The 16,596-nt window shown below is 45.1% G+C and overlaps 1 protein-coding gene across 1 annotated transcript in view; it reads left to right on the top strand.

Annotated features, from left to right (window-relative positions):
• LOC147669886 (uncharacterized) overlaps positions 1–16,596 on the top strand; it is a 69,810-nt gene that overhangs the window by 22,429 nt on the left and 30,785 nt on the right. Inside the window, exon 2 of the mRNA XM_086948175.1 lies at positions 4,462–4,695. Within this exon, the coding sequence (XP_086804301.1) occupies positions 4,462–4,695 (234 nt within the window). The remainder of the gene's footprint in view (positions 1–4,461; positions 4,696–16,596) is intronic.

Below are 16,596 nucleotides of genomic sequence, written 5' to 3'. Positions count from 1 at the left end.
ATCTAAGAAGTTGCAGTGACAGGCCAACAAGGTCCAGGTGACTCAGCACAAGCAGGGGAGTCAGGGCAGGCCCGAGTAATCGGGGGAGTCTGCAGAAATCAAAGTAGACCCTCGAGAGGACCCACAGGCCGGAGGCTTTGGAGTCGCAAGAGTACCTTGAGCAGCTCACCAAAGATGCTGGCCCATGGTGCAAGTGATGTGGTGAGGATGAAGATCTAGGTCACAGGAAATGCTTGAGGTTTGGGCTACTTTGATCCTGAAGATCTGGGAGGAAGGAAGCCAACAAACCTTTGCAACAGCAAGTCAACACGGTGCACAGGGGTAAGATTCCTGCGACTCCGAAGACAGATACTGGCCTCAAACTTGGTGAGAGGACAGGGAAGGCCTCGAGGGATGTGAAGAACCACCACCTGTGTGGCTGAGCCTTTTGGAGTCCATGGGAGCCCATAATCCACAGACCGGTCAGCTTAGTTGCGGTGTCTGCAGTTGCAGGGTAGTGAGCCCTTCGCTTCAAGTGAGATTCCTTTAGGTGTCTTGGATGCCCACAGGCCTTGGAAGGTTCCTGTATAGAGCACAGACACAGACGTTGCAGAAGACGAGCAGGACGATCAGACCAGGAGCAGCAGGAGTCTTCCTAGTTGCAGCCTTGATGCCCAGAGGAGCAAAGCCCAGAGTACCCAGATGGTCGAAGAAGTGGTGTCTTGAAATTAATCTTGTCCCACGGCAAATCTAGGGACCCACCTAGAGGTAAGCCCTTAAGTACCTGAAGGAAAGGGTCGGGATGATTCAGGGTTCCCTCCCAGGGGAGGGGTCGGACAGTGGGGAGGATACTCTAATGTCCTTTGTCCAGTTTCGCACCAGAGCGGGAGCCAACGGCTCCCTGAGCTGGTTTGAACAGGACCATTCAAGGAGGGCACCAAATGTGCCCCTCAAGCAGACAGAGTGGTGCTGGCAAGCGCTCCCACCCGGCCCCAATACACTAAACATGGTCTGGGAGGAGGTCACACCTCCCTGTGACAGGATACCTATTGTTCTGCCTTCCCCATGCTCGAGCTTGGCTCAGCAGCTGGAGAGCAGAATTTTGTCTCTAGTCGGCAGCAGCCATGTTGTGCTGTCCGGGTCTAAAAGACTGGTACCGGGAGCACTGTGGGCTCCTGGGGGAGCTTTACAGTGCATGGAATCATTCACCCACACCGTTTACCATGTTGGGTTTGATTCCAACATGTTAGATACCAGACCTGATCAGGTTCGTTACAGCCAGTTTAGAGATGGTCATTGCGTAATGACGGATGGCCACTCTATGTATCGTAATGACTGATGCACTTACAACCTGGGAGAATGGACTCCAAAGGTTGTAGGGGTGTCCTGCTCATGCAGGGGCACCCTCACACTTAGAACCGAGCACCATGCCTCAGGATCGAAAGGCCTGCTTTAGGGGTGAATTGTAAGTTTTAAGTACAGTGACCTCAGATATAGGGAAACTTATATCTGTCATAAGTGGTGCTAGCACCCACTTAAACAGGCTGCAATGGCAGGCCTATAGTTACAGTTTGAGTGATCCCTCATGGGTGGCATAATGCATTCTTCAACCCATGGGGACCCCTGGTGGACCTATGCCCTGGATACCTCTGTACCATATACTAGGGACTGATAAGGGTACACCAGTGTCCAGTCTGGGATGTTCCAAAGTACACCCCATACCAATTTAGAGGAGAAAACACAGAGACAGGGGTCCTGATTAGCAGTATCCCAGTCAGACTAGTCTGAAACAGCATAGCACCAGGCAAAAAGTGGGGGTAACCATCGAAGCAGATCATACTTTCCTACAATATCTTATTCACTCTTCTTAAAAATAAATTTCACATAATTCACTGTCTGCAAGGCGGATGATGTCAAATTTTGAAACCAGTGTTGGATTACTTCAATTTCCTTAACACGTATTGTGAAAAAATGATTTTCAGCTGATGGTAGTTTTGCCGATAAATGTGATTCATTCTGCCCTGATTGATTCTATTCATTTCACTTATGATAGACAAGTAGTCTGGAACCTGCCTGTCAATTTTCAACTAAGGGCTTTATGTGCCAAATAACATTATAGTTGTATTTACCTCTTCAGTAGAAAATCTATTTGGCCCTTGAACATTTACTTAGAAGTTCTTTGCGTATTAGGTTATTCCTCATTGCTTGTTGTCAGTGCTATCATCTTTTGACCACTCTATTTTTTTGGTACATGTTCTAGCTCTGATGGTCCCACCCCACCTCATTATCTGCTTCTTTGACATAGCCTGCATACAGATGGCTTCGGTCCTGCTGAGATCCTATGATTTATTTCATTAAGGGTTAACTGCTTACCCTAACAAATATTATTTTCGAAATACTGTTTAGAGTTTCTTGTTTGGTGTGAAGTCATTTTATACTCAATTTTTTAATAAAACATTTTGAGTATTTCAATCCTTATTACATAGTATATCACCAAATTATATTTACCGAAATGGTAGCTGTACTCTTTCATAACAACACTTAAGCGTATGTGTTAATTGTAGTCTCGCACACTGGCCACACGTGGTCCCATCACAGTGCCCAAATAGACCCTAGCAAGGCAATCCTCTAACATCTCACCGCCCCCCTCTGTCTCCTGCCAGACATATCCGGCCTCTTTGTGCTGTATCCATGTAGAGCACAACATCTGGTATTTCTTTGGGTAGCCTCTGGCCTTGTAGACTGCATTCTCCGCTACTGACCATCTGTTCACGCCACTCGTCCACTCGCCAAATGTCAGAGAAGCATCATTCTGCCAATTCTTCACTATGTCCTGTTAAGCAATTAAGGATCCTGGTCCTTCCAGTAAGCGTGTACACTGGCCTCACTTCCACCATCCATGATTTCCAGCAAGGCCACCCTCTGGTCTAGCTTGGAGTGGTATCCCATGACCCTCTCTAAGTGTGTGTGTATATTGTACGCCAATATGGGGCAATGATGGTGCATTCCCATATACCATGCCCTAAATTACCCTCTCTGTGATATTACAGCGCCAACATGTGGCTGATGGAGCCCTGGCACAGCCTAGCGGGCCAGAAGTATACACGGTGTAAATACTGAAATTCTCTGAGTCTGGCCTATATTGTCAGAAGACCTAGAGAGCATTTTAGCTTCAGTCCATCCCTCATCATCAAAGACACCAAGGTCTTTTCCCCATTTGTCTCAGCGACGCTGATAGAGATCAGTGGAGGTAACCATCAATGAACTTATCGATTTAGTGATATTCCTTTCTGTCTGAGCTCTGCAATGGTGATCTTAGCTTCCATGGAGTGGATCTCGGACATTGTCTTTTAATTCGTCAGCATAGGTGTCCAAGGCATGTCTTCGCTGTAAGTACTTAAAGAATTGGCTCTTATGGAAAGCAATGTCCCCTGACATTAGTTTAAAGTATTTCATACAGCCGGTGTCCCACACGTCTTCAATGTTGGAGATGCCTGTGAAATCTCATCCCTGGAATCCCCCCAGGTTAGCCACATACTTAAGGAGCGTCCAATGCCGGGGTTGGGGGCTGTTGCAGTTACATTTCTTTACCATTCAGTATGTTTGACTGCAGCTTCTTTCTACTCACATTTGTATGGTGTTATTGCTTTTTCACATTGCACTGTATCATCTGTACCATTTGCTGTCTATAAACCGCATATGCCAAAATAATATTAAGTTGTGAATCGGAAGAATTGATCTTTTCCTTTGCATACTGAGATTAGTGTTTACGTATCTGTGGGAGGATCCCTACCACTAATTGAAATCCCCTTCAACGAGTGACCCCTTTGTAACCACTGTATTTCTTTAGATTACCAGTGATACGGAAAGCATTGCTCCTGTCCACCAGACTTGGCCCACTCTCACACAGTTATTCAGTACATAACAATGCTGCTTGAGTTCCTCCTTGCTGAAGGGTTGACTGTGCTGGTGAAGGCTCAGCAATATCTTGGCTATGTTCTCACTTGGATACTAGAGAGCCAGGAAGTTAGTTATCTTGTAAGTTCATTTTATTTTCCTCCTGCCTTCAAGCAGAACAGCTTTGGCTTTTAAACAGCAAAGAATAGCTTCTCCAAGAACCTTTAGATTCTGGTTGCTTTTCAGATTGAAAGGTGCTCATGTAACATAGTCCTCGTCTGGCACAGACCTCTCAAGCCTCAATGGTTTCCTACTTCAGAAAATATGGTTATTGAGTTGGAATAAGCTTGCTTTTATAGTTTCTGGCAATCTCTTGCATGGACTGTGGTTTTGCTTTATGCTATCAAATTTTCCCAGATCTTGTAAAAATCTGTCCTGCTGACCAGGTGATGCCTTCAAGTCTAATTCCATAGCACCACTTGTTTGTTGACTCTCTCACTGCTAGAGTGGCAGCTCTTTTATATTTTCTGCATGTTTTCCCTTCAGCGCCTCAGTAATGATGTGGACTCTGCATGTCTCTTTCAGCTGCCCCTCTTCAGCCCTGTGGACCCTGGCAGGAGTGACTCTGAGAGTGATCTGACTGACAGCGAGGAGAGTGTCTATTCTGGCCTTCAGGACTCTGGCAGTGACAGCAGTGATGCTGAAGATGGTGAAAGCAATTCTAAGATTGATGGATCCCTTCCTGCTGAAGATGAGGACAGTGGAGTTGAGAAAGAGGGGGAGAAGGTGAAAGCCTCTCCCACTTTGCCGAAGCTGCGGGTAAGTGTGGAGCGAGTTTACTCATTCGTCAGTAGAACATCATGGGCTGAGTGGTGTGTTCGTATTCACGAATTACTTAGCTTATGATTTAATTGTTGAGATTAAGGAAGTCTTCTTAGGCCTACATGCAAACAGGTCTCTACTGCCCCTGTTCTGTCAAAGTCTGCTTGAAAGACCAGGTGAGTGCTTTGTACTTGATGGCGCCTGTGACTGTTAATCGCGCTCAATGTGGTGCCATTGAAGTACTGAAGGACTGCAGTGTCCTATTGTTAGCCTATGGGGTATGTGCAGTGTAGTGAAAGAAAGGTGTGGAGGTAAACTGGGGGACATGATTTTTCTTCAGCTTGGCCTAGTGTGTTTCTGTGTGTGGGTATATGTATGTATATAGATATATAATGGTGCAGTTTAAGGGAAATGAGGGCACAGCTGAAACCAACGGGGTCCTTCGATTCTGCAAGAGGTTGGATAGTGGGCAACTAAATCCACATACTTCTTTCTTACTACACTCATGATGTATGTGCTGCAACTCCTTTCTGTGTACACGTATGAGAGCATTGTGAAGCACTATAGGTGACAGTTTGGCACTGTAGAGAAAAGCGAAGTAAAGGGTTAATCAATTTGTTACTCCCCATTATTGATAGAATTTTTTTTTTAGAAAGACAACATTTCTGTAGATGAGCTTAGACTGGAATCTGCCTCGTAGCCAGATTGAGTGTAACCAATGGCGGTATATAGTCATTTTGAGTCCCAACACCCTCAAAGGTTGATTCTTCCCTTTTTCCTTTTGGAATGTTGGCAGAAGAACTTACCAAAAAGTGACCGGGGTGATTTAAGTAGGGAAGGGGGCTGGTTGATGTGTTCGGGGAATGCAAAAGTGAAAAATTGGTCGGTGCATAGTGTCCAAGATAGTGTTCTAAAATTGTTTCAGTTTTTGTCCGTGTTTCCGTTAATTAACTTGTAGCCTGTTGCCTAGGCTAGTGACCCCACTTTCTAGGATTACAGAAATGTTATGGCTCGCTTTACTAGAAATTGAAGTACATTTTTTGCATTGGGGCATTTTATAATGGTAACATGGGTCTGTGTTGCACTCCCTCTTGGGAGTTATGTGTCATTCCTTTAAATGGCTAGTATAAATGTATTAAAAAATACATTGAAAAAAGATCGTTAGATTCTTGAGGAATGTCTATGGTCACTGCCCTTACATACAGGACTCTTTACAAAGGAAAGGAAATGGGACAAAACAGGGCGGCATTCAGAGATCCCACCTGTAGCCCACTCTGGAAGATGGTAAATGCTTTCCAAGGAGCCAATTAGATTGGACTGTGGCAGAAAAGCCTTTTTACACACAAGCTTAGTTATGCAACAAAAGAAGGGCTTTCTAACGAAAGGTTTGTGTAACATGGGTATCGGGCTTCAAATGTATTTGTCTACCACTCTGCTCTGGGGCCACAGTACTGCTAAACCCCAAACTGAAATAACCAAGTAACCCTTTTTAGGTCTCGGCCTGCGATGGCTGCACAGACATGCGCAGTCGAGCTGGCGAGATTTAATGACTTAGAGTACGTTTCACTAGCTAGGTTAAGCCCTGCCCCTCTTTTCCATTGGCTGGCGTCACCGTTCATGCTAAACGGTGGCCAGCCATTGGAAAAGAGGTACCAGTGACCTACTTCTTTCCCTTTTAGCCCTGTCCCTTTCAGACTGGCTCCCTTGACTTACTGCTGTGGTAAAAGGTTTCTTATCTTCTTTATGGGGCGAAACATATGGTCCCATAAAGAAGATGATAAACCTTTTACCATAGCAGTAAGTCAGGCTGAGGCCGTCCAAGCGGGACGGCTCTGAAAGAGAAATTTCTTTCATTTTATTATGATCACGGCACCCGCGGTTTACTTTCAAAACGTTACAAGTAAAGCACGGGTGCCGCGATTATACCAAAATAAAAGAAATAGATGTTTTCTATTTCTTTTATTTTGGTATAATGGAAACAAGCGCATCACCGGTTCTGCGAGTGGGCGCTCTAAGCCAAGTCAAAGACGCAATGCGCTGTGATCAGACCCACTTTGAGGCGCTTTATGGGAGTTTCACCCTGGAAATGAGGTGCCTCATTCTTCCTGGGCAGTCACCCCATAGCTCTTGCTTGTGCCTTGGTACCAGTGTGACAACCCCCAGGTTGTATTGGGTTGTATTGGTGGGCTGTGTGTCATGCACATTTTGGCAGTGTTGTAACTTGTACCCATTTCTGATAAGATGCATATTTTCTTTACTTGCTGTACCTCGTGAAATTGTCTCTTGATTTTGAAATTGGACTTTCTAATACTGAAGGGCTTCTCGGCCATGTAAAATCTACGTTGTACCATTTAAATTTCCGGGGGTTTTAAAATTCAAGCACTTTTATTACATGCTTCTTTCTTTGATTTAGTGCGCATTGTTGAATATCGGTGCTTTTTAAGCGATCCCATTACCCCACATAACTGAACGTGCATAAAATACTCTAAAGCGGGTAACTGCAACTTTTCTCAGTTTGATCCACAACACTCCTGTGAACCTTGTAGCCGTGAAGCATGTCCCCGGGAATCTAGTGTCTGCTGGCGTTGTCTGCCCAGCAGCCTGAAGTGACTGACCCCGGTGGCGGCTTTGCCCGGCTGCTGCCCTCTAGCGGCCATTGCATGCAGAGCAGAGGCTGCTGCAGAGACCCGAGTCGCGCAAGGAGGGTGACCTGAGCCAGCTGTATTATACAGTTTCATTCGTAAGTGGCAATGTTATTAATAGCACTTCAGAAAGGTCAGGTCCTTAAGAACGCCTTCAGTTTATAGCGGATAAAGGTCTGAGGGACAAAGAGAAAAATGATTTGCCCAAGATCACATAGTACTGTCTTGTGTTGAATCTGGGCATATAATACTTGTTTTGTCGGAGCAGCGCTGACACTAAATAGAAAGGGCGCAGATACAGCATGCGGTCACCCCAAAAAGCATGAGACGCATTTGTCGTACGTAGACGATGGCTGTATTCATTGCATCGTGGGTGAGCCTGCGATGAGTTGTTGGTGGGGAAACCTTGAAAGTTATTTACTGCTCTGTAACACAATATGTTAATTTGATCTTCACGGATTTGATTTGGCTCCTGCTCCTTCTGCCCTTTGCATTAGCAAACCTCCGAAAATAGTATATTTTGTGGACATCTAAAAAGCTTATTTCAGCAGCATCCATGCGTGGGATGTGATTTCAACCGCACGGTCATCTCTGCTCCCCCTGCCCACCGGCGATTCCCCGGCCCTGTGGGCAGGGTCCAGCCGCTCTTCCAAGGATGTCTTATGAGACTTTACCGCGGAGCATAGAATATCTGCGCCTCAAAATGACCCCTGGACGAAACAGCAGTTTACGTTCTCCAGACGATGTTTGAGTACTTTCGTCCATCTCATGGTGTGGAAGGAGTGAGCAATCGAGCAAGAAAGCATCTTTTGAGACCTGGTGTACCCAACCTTTAAATATTGCATTTCTATAGTGGATAGGACATCTCCGTTATCAGCCAAGGAATTTCAAGACCACCGCTCACGCAGTGGCCCAAACTTCAGGCTTCACACTTAACTACGTTCACGTACTTTGAGCGAAAATGACTTAAAGTATTTCAAGAAGCTGACATGGACTGTAAACAAAAAATCTGATATCTCTCTTGGTCACCTTTAGCGCTTTGTACAAGAAATTGAAATAACCCTGCCAACCGAGAGGGACGACAATCTGTGTTGGATACATTAAAAAAGAAGGACCCGACAAGTCTTGTTGCATTGCACAATCGTAACTTGTCCTAATAGAGGAAGCAGAGCGCATACATGTACTACTGCCTCTTATCACACAGAATAAGAGAGTCCCACCACACAACAGACATCCACAGCATGGTGGTCTATGGCTGTGAACACCGAGGAGCACATGCTCACTTCAGCAGACATTTGTTGGCAAAACCTCTTCCAAAGCAACCTGACACAACTGAAAAAAAGCCAAAAAGAGCACCATAAACATTTAGCAAACACTAATAAAAGCAAAACTAAAAAGCAACCCAATTACAAACAGAATTGCTTAAACTTTACTCATTGCTGGAAAAAAAAGTTAAACGTGGCTAGATCACTGTTTGAGACAGCCCTTCCACCAGAAAATTAGAGTCCAACAGTCGCCATGTAAGAAAGATGGTGGCTGTGTGTTTGTGCGGCTGTGTGTTTGTGTGTGGCTCTGTGTGTGTGTGTGGCTCTGTGTGTGTGTGTGTGTGTGTGTGTGTGTGTTTTTGGGTGTGTGTGTGGGTGTGTTTTTGAAACATAAATTAAACGCGTTATTTGCAATGTCAATAGGTCAAACTAGTGTAAATACACACCCTATTGCATTGCAAATACAATAGGTCGCGCATTTGCAAGAGATTAAGCTGATGACATTGTAACTGACTGCCAGTAATTTATCTGTTTTCAAAACCAACACATAAATAAAAATGTTGTCATTTACAATGCTAATAGCTGTAACTTTTGCAAAGGCGAGACCGTTGCATTGTAAATGCTTGTTAGATCTTGACTTTCGGTGGTAATGAGACCATGCAGCCCAAGACTCGCTCAGGGAGGCGATAAGTTAATCAGTCTGAGTTCAATAAGACCCATTAATACGCCCCAGGACCACTGGAATTATGTGGGAGGAGAGGGCCAAATTATGCTGCAGTGTTAAGTAAATTATGCGGCAAGAAAAGGCAAATAAAGTGTGGAGTAATGCAGCACATTGTCTGGTAGTATTACTTTGTTATTTTGTCATTTTTACACTCGTTACACCTCAGTTTAATACCCAGACATAGCACTAGGAAGGCGAGAAGCCAACCTTTGCAAAGGACCTTCGACTGCACGGCAACAAGTGTAGCTGAAATTTTAGTACCTTTTGAACCGTTTTATCTAGAAACAATTGCTTTGTTAAAATTTGCAGATTATAAAGCAAATGATGGATTATGTAGCGGATATGGCAGACCCATGATTATGCAAAAAAAACTGCACCGACACAATTGCAGATTTCCAGTGACCCTGTTAATACCCCTTAACATCTAAATGTCCAGCCTTTGTCTAGGCGCCTCCTTAGGGTAGAATGTCCTTTTCCCAGGTGGTGGGCTTGAGTGTATTACGGATGTTAATGAGTTCAACTTCCATAGGGAGTGGTGTGCTGGATGTCCTACTGTGGGTTCTTCTCTGGTTGGTTGATCTCCTCCTAGACCTGATTGGTGGCTTTGCATTGGTTGAATGGTGGGCGATAGACCATGACCTGTGCAGTCGGGTTGAAGAATCCCAACACAGAACACCCTCTACTCTTTCTTCCCACTGTGTTCTCCATCACCCCCTGGTGACTGCTGGATGGGTTAAAAGGCTAGAGGTCATCAGGAGCATTAGTTGTTCTGCTTCTGAGAACACAACCTGAACTGATAACCGCTTCTCCTCTAGGCTGGGAGGACAAAGACTCTTACTAGTAAAACCTCCAAAGCCAAGCCATAACATGGACTCAGTAGTCCTCGATGCTCAAAGCAGATGCACATGGCGGGGACCTCCATCTCCAGGGGATTCCAACAGTCTGCTGTAGAGCAGCATGCACAATCCCAGGGAGGCACATTTCAGGGGACTGTGGCACGAGTCTCCAAACCAGGGAGACCTGGAATCTAGCAGAATAGATGATGGGAAGCAGGGCAGCCCCGGGCTATTCTGACAGGGATTGGGGCCTTACAACTGAATATAAAAAGACATTGTGCCTGATGTGGGTGGGAGACTGGGATCAGAGACCGGCTCTGCCAAGGGCCCAAACAACCCTCTCCCCTGACGAGAAATCTACAGCCAAAAACACACAATAACAAATGCATGGAATCCACGTGAATTCTGCCGTTCCTGTAAAAGTCATCACGGTCTAATTAAAGAATATTTAACTGATGATGCACAGAGGTTTTTTTTTCTTTTTGTTTTTAAAATACCAGTTCCGGAGTAAGCCACAAGGTGGCAGGAGATGCAAGAATGTTAATCTGGGACATCTAATGAATTTCAGAACTGGTGTTCGAGGCAAATAACTTTTCTTTCTACGTCTTGAAACTCTTTTTTCCCACTGTGTGCGTTTGGTAATTACTGGTCCTAAGTAACTCGTAGCCTTGTTTATGTTCTACAAGATTTCATTAGACCCTTGTTTGGACGATACATTCTGGTTTCCCTACCGGATTGAAACACTTCCTGATGTGTCCCGCCGAAACTTTCATCTGATTCACTGCGTTTCTGTTGAAGTCCAGGCTGCTCTAACTGAAGTAGCAAGAGGCCAGTCAATGTCTCTGCAGTGTCTCCAACACAACTAGAGTACAGTCACTGCGGGTCTGCGCATGTGCAGGTGCCGGAGCGCCTCCTGAAATATAAACTTATATGTATATGTACTTTGTGGGCTCTGGAGATCAGTCCTAGGGCTTGTCTGCTTCCGCTTGGGGACTTTTTTTTTCCTCTTCAGCTGCCTATATTTAACTGTCTTGATAGAAAACGGCCAGTAGAGGTCAGTAAAATACCAAAATTGCTTTCTGCTTAGGTACTTTCTTTTAAAAAAAAAAAAAAAAAAATATGGCAACTGCCTCTATTTAACTTACTTGATAGACAACGACCAGCAGAAGTCTGTAAAATACCAGAATCACTTTAGCATTCTCTAGATTCCAGTACATAGATATTGTCTTCCATGAGCACCCGCAGACAATAATATTTATTTTCAACTTGTATTTTCAGTAATATGACCACCGAAGGCCCTGATTTTATATTAAAACCAGAGCTTTGGACTATACCATTTCCTTCTGAAAGGCAATATTTCTCTTCATGTGTTCCCATACCTGTCGTGTCACGCAGTTTGGTACTTACTTTCCCTCCATGTTAAAGAACAATAGATGTTTCTGCAACCAGGCGAATGTGCTGCATAGCTGAATACATATCAGGTCCCAAAGGTGAGACCGATTGTTTTGCAAATGCTTGTTTTAGGTAGGTAAAGCAGCACAGAGACCTTTAGTAGACTAAACCTCCCAAATGACCTTTATAAACAAAAACTTCATGCAATTAATATGCTGTAAATACTTGTCTTCTGTCTTGGATTGGGTTGGGTAGAACTCTAAAAAGTGTGCACAAGTTGGAGCCAACAAACTCTGAAGAGAAAATAATACTTGTGTGTGGTGTTTGCTATAGGTTTTTGTATGGTATATGGCCACCACTGAGCAGAGCTCTGTGTGCTAGCCTGATGTGAGCAGTACTCCTTGACAGATGCCAGCTTACTTGTGGGGCAGGGATTTCAATTTGTGACAGTTTCATTATAATGTGAAAGAAGACTGAGCTTCTATCCTTCAGTAGGTATCAACTGTCCACCAACATTTACTAAACAGAGCCTGTTACTTGTCTGCTTTGTTTTACAGAATTAACACATTTACATATGTATTTAAATTTAAGAGAAAAATCACGATAAAAATTGTCAACCCTCAGATGACAGTATTTAAACATTAGAAAGGGGTTGGGAAAGGGGTTGGTAGGTTCTTGCTCGCTCTTATGCCATGACCTACCTCTTGACGTGGATTTGTGGAAGGGGGGTTGATGGGGGAAGTTGTTTAATGCACATATAGCCCCTTCATATAGCCTCATCCCCCTGTGTCCTTTCCCATTGAAACTAGGTCTGTCCACTGACCTTGCGTCCCGGGGGCACATTTGAGCTTAGCATCTGCTCTGCTCAAGCTCAGGCTGTTCTTGAGTCTTACAGCCACAGGCTGGATGTGCCTTTACTTCACACTCATCGTCACTAGATGCAAGTATTCAGGATGTATTTTCTTTTTACGTTTCCCTCCTTTTTGTTCCTGTGGCTTGCTTATAGCCAGGGGAAATGTTGGGGACAAGGGACAGAGGAATATCTTGTCCTCACATCCATAATGCTTGCATAGGGCTGTGTTTTGTGTAAAATGCTTTGCCATATGTTTTTAGTCTATGTGTTTGTATGGAGATTGAGTGTATTTAACACAGCTGTTCTGTCCTAGTGGCCAATTTAGCTGAATGGGGTGCACAACACAGACTGCTTCTAACCGCAGGGAAGACTCTCAATGTTATCTAGATTGTTAACATGGCACGAAAGAAGCGGGCGCTTGAGTATTCTTCTAGGAAGTAATGAGATGTTCATCATCTGTCAATGCAGGCAAATGACACAAAAGTGAATTTGACTGTTCTGTCAGATTTGAGAAAGCATCGCCGCCGGCTGTACTCCAAATGTAGCAGGGGGTGTGAGCTAGTAGGAGCAAGCCGGTTTAGCTGTTCAGGTGGGTGGGGAACGTGATTATCTAGTGCTTTGTATGAGAAAGTGACAAGTTTAAAGCAACCGTGTTTGTAAACAGGTTGTGCTGTTTTTTTAAGGTGGTTTGTAATGTGAGTACGGGGGGATGGTCTGAGGGTGGTAAAGTTGGTGCATACGTCTGGCTTCTTCGTTCTGGATGATCTGGAGATGTTTACTGAGGTGGGTGAAGATGCCCAGTTTGAGAGCAGCGCAGTAGTCTAGTTTGCTGGTTAGGGGTGCTGGGTGACTGTTCTACGGATGTCGAATTAGAGCCACTGAAGATACTTTTGAGGAGTTAACAGGGTGGGAGCAGGATGATGCTACAGTATAGACTTGGTTGGCCATCGAGAATTGTTTGACCACCTCTTTGCTGAGGTTCCTTGCTTAACTGATAGGGTTAGGTGCTTATCAAGTTTGTCTGGCCACCAGGTCTTAGTACAAAGGTCGGTGTCCTTTCTGAGAAGTTCCTCCTCTATTTTTTCAGGAGTTCAGTTTAAGGTAATAGACTTTTATCTAGTTGTTAACTTCAGACATTCAGGTTGCAAAGACGTTCCTGGTGTTGGGCGTCGTCAGAGGTAGAGGATGAGCTAAGTGTTGTCTGTGTATGAGATAATGATGGCTCTTATGATCTTGACGAGGAGAACGTAGGACGGCGCAAGGATCCTTGAGGGACTCCACAGATCAGGTTGGTGGCCATAGAGGTGTAAGTTGCCAGGTTGACTGACTGTGATCATGCTGTAAAGAAAAAGCAGATACATCAGAGTTCAGGCCCTCTTATTCCAGAGTTGTGGAAGCGATGGTTGATGGTGGGGTGTGAGATGGTTTCAAAACCAACATAAAGGTCGGGCAGGATGGGTGCTGCAGTGTCTCTTTTGTCCATGATCATATGAATATCGTTCGTGGCCGCAATGAGAGTGGTTTTGATGTTGTGTTTGGCTCTGCAGCCCGAGTGGGGTCAAGGAGGTGGTTGTCATTGAGATTGTCTGAAAGTAGTCTGTAAAGTTTTTGTAGGCTTTGTGCTTGGTTGGGGATGCAGGGAAATAGATCAGTAGATAGACCGTGTCTGCAGGTCTTTAGGAGGGGAAGAAGGATGGCATGCCTCTAGGGTTCTGTGAAGGTTTCAGAGGCAAAGGAGATGTTGAGCCTCGGGATGAATGTAGAGCAGATGGGGTTGAGTCCTCTGGTGAAGAATAAGTGTGGGCAAGGGTTAGAAGTGGCTCCTGAGTGGATGGATCATATGGTTGAGGCTGTTTGTCGTAGAGATCATGGGCGAGCAAGTCGGGGTTATTCCTGGGTGGGTCATCTCGTCGGGTAGGAGGACGGCGAGGGAGAACGGGTCCAGTTGGCTGTATAAGTTGTAGCTGTCACTTATTTTGTCATGGAGTACGTAGGTCAGCCAGCTGCTGAGGTCCTGAAAGGGAGTGTTGGAGCTGGAACTGGCAGCAAGGAAGATGAAGTCTTTCACAATTCGGAAGATTTATTCGGTGGTGTTGGCACTGTTCATGAGTCTGTCAGTCCGGGATGAGCATATAGTGTCCTTGATTTGCTGGTGGTGTTGTCGGGGGGGCTGATTTAAAGGTTCTCCTGTTGTTGTTATGTATTTGTCTCCACCAGTGTTCAAGCTGCTTTCAATGTTACTTGGAGAGTCTGAGATCTTTGGTGTACCAGCTTGCTTCCCTCTGGGCTATCTTTGTGTGGTGGGAGGGAGATGTGGGGCGGGAGGATAGCCGTAGCGATGTCGGGGACAACGTCGGGGTGAGCCAGGTGTCCGTCAGGAATTCTGTGGAGACACAGGGAGAGACATGGGCGTATGCACGGGGGGAAAAGGCTCAATTGAAGTTAACTCACCCAATGGGTATAATGTTACTTGTAATTCTGGTTGTGATGTACGTAATATTGGACAGCCTCAATGTAACCCAGATTCTCCTACCCCGGCCAATGGAAGTATGACACCTACTCGACTATCTGAAGAACCCGTGCCTGGGGAAGTAACTCACATTCATACGCCCCCACTATCTATTGAGGCTGTTAGTTTAACAGAACGGGGCTATAAGATGGCGAGTTGGAATATTGCTGGGTGGAATAATAAGATAGATCGTCTAAGATGGTTAGAATTTATAACCCAATTTGACATCTTGTGTCTCCAGGAGACTTGGATGGCCGAAGATGTCTATCTTGATGGGTATGCTGCCTATAACTGCCATGCACAGCCATCCAACATGGGGAGAGCCAGTGTGATATTGGTGATATTGCTCTCTGTGAGGTTACCGGTTCAAGTGAAAATCCACCGGACTGTCGGTCTGCACTCTCAGTTGTTGTGGTTACAACATAGGAATGGGCGAAATGTTCTAGTAATAAATCACTATAACAATGTCTTTAACCACTCTAAAACAGCTATGGTTGATGAACTTGAAGCGGAGGTGGAAAGGCTGTGCGGTTGCAGTGGTGTGTCCTTTGATATTTTGTGGGGTGGAGATTTCAACATTCACATGTGCCCCTTCGCTGGCAAAAGGGTGTGTGGGTACGGGGGTGAGGTGGGGGAAGATCAGACCCATTTTTTACATTCGGCTTATAGGGAATCTCTAAACACTCTTATGCTTAAAATGGATTTATGCATCATGTTACCTGGCGTAGACAGTGAGGGAAATTCGGTACCGACCTTTATTGGTAGGAATTGTGCCACGGTTATCGATTACCTCATCGCCTCCTCCAGTAATATGGCTTTGTGTTCCTCACCCGTAATAGTCGACCCAGCCCTTAGCGACCACAACTGTTTAACAATGTATCTCTCCTTGTGGGGGGGTAAGGAAAAGGCGTTGCATGGTGTAGTGACAGATGTAGTTCCACATAGACCCAATGGCCCTAGAATTAAATGGGGTAGGCAAAACGAGGAACGTTTACTATGTACCATAGTGTCAGCCTGTATAGATGAGGTGGAATGCTGTCTTGACTCTGAAAAGGATAATGCTGATATTTTAGCTAGTTTTGATATTATTAATAAAAACATTGCACAAATCTTAACTGGTATAAAACCGAAAGGCCCTAGGAACATTGGGGGATGGTTTAACAGGGAATGTACAAAATCCTTACAAAGACTTAAAGCCGCTCTTAAGGGTAAACCCAGGGATAAGGAAGCAGTTAGAGCCCTGAGAAGGGAATACTCAAATCATCTGAAGGACAGGAAACAGGAACTAAGGGAGGAGGCCTGGAACAATCTGACTAAGGCAGTGGATCTTAAGGATGCCAAGCTTTTTTGGTCCACTGTCAACAGTCCCTTTCTTCAAAATGAAGAAGCCCCGGTAATGTCTGCTCAGGTGACTGAGGAACAATGGGTGGCTCATTTTTCTAGTATTTTTAACCCTTAAGGACTAGTTGCAGGGGGTGATAGGGAGACTGTTGCTACTACCCCCCTACCTCTTAATATCAGTCTCCGAGGTGGATGCTGCCATCCGGGTCAGTAAGGGGGGGAAGGTGCGGGGCCCTGATGGGGTACCCGTCGATCTTTATAAAGCCGAGGTTTCCATCTGGAGCCCATTGTTAACCAAGGTTTTTAATGCAGCTGCAATGACTGCGGCCCCGCAGA

This window comes from Lissotriton vulgaris, unplaced genomic scaffold (genome assembly GCF_964263255.1).
Source record: "Lissotriton vulgaris unplaced genomic scaffold, aLisVul1.2 SCAFFOLD_1542, whole genome shotgun sequence".
Lineage (NCBI taxonomy): Eukaryota > Metazoa > Chordata > Amphibia > Caudata > Salamandridae > Lissotriton > Lissotriton vulgaris.
The sequence above is the reverse complement of the archived record's forward strand: the minus strand, read 5'-3'. Positions and strand labels throughout refer to the sequence as shown.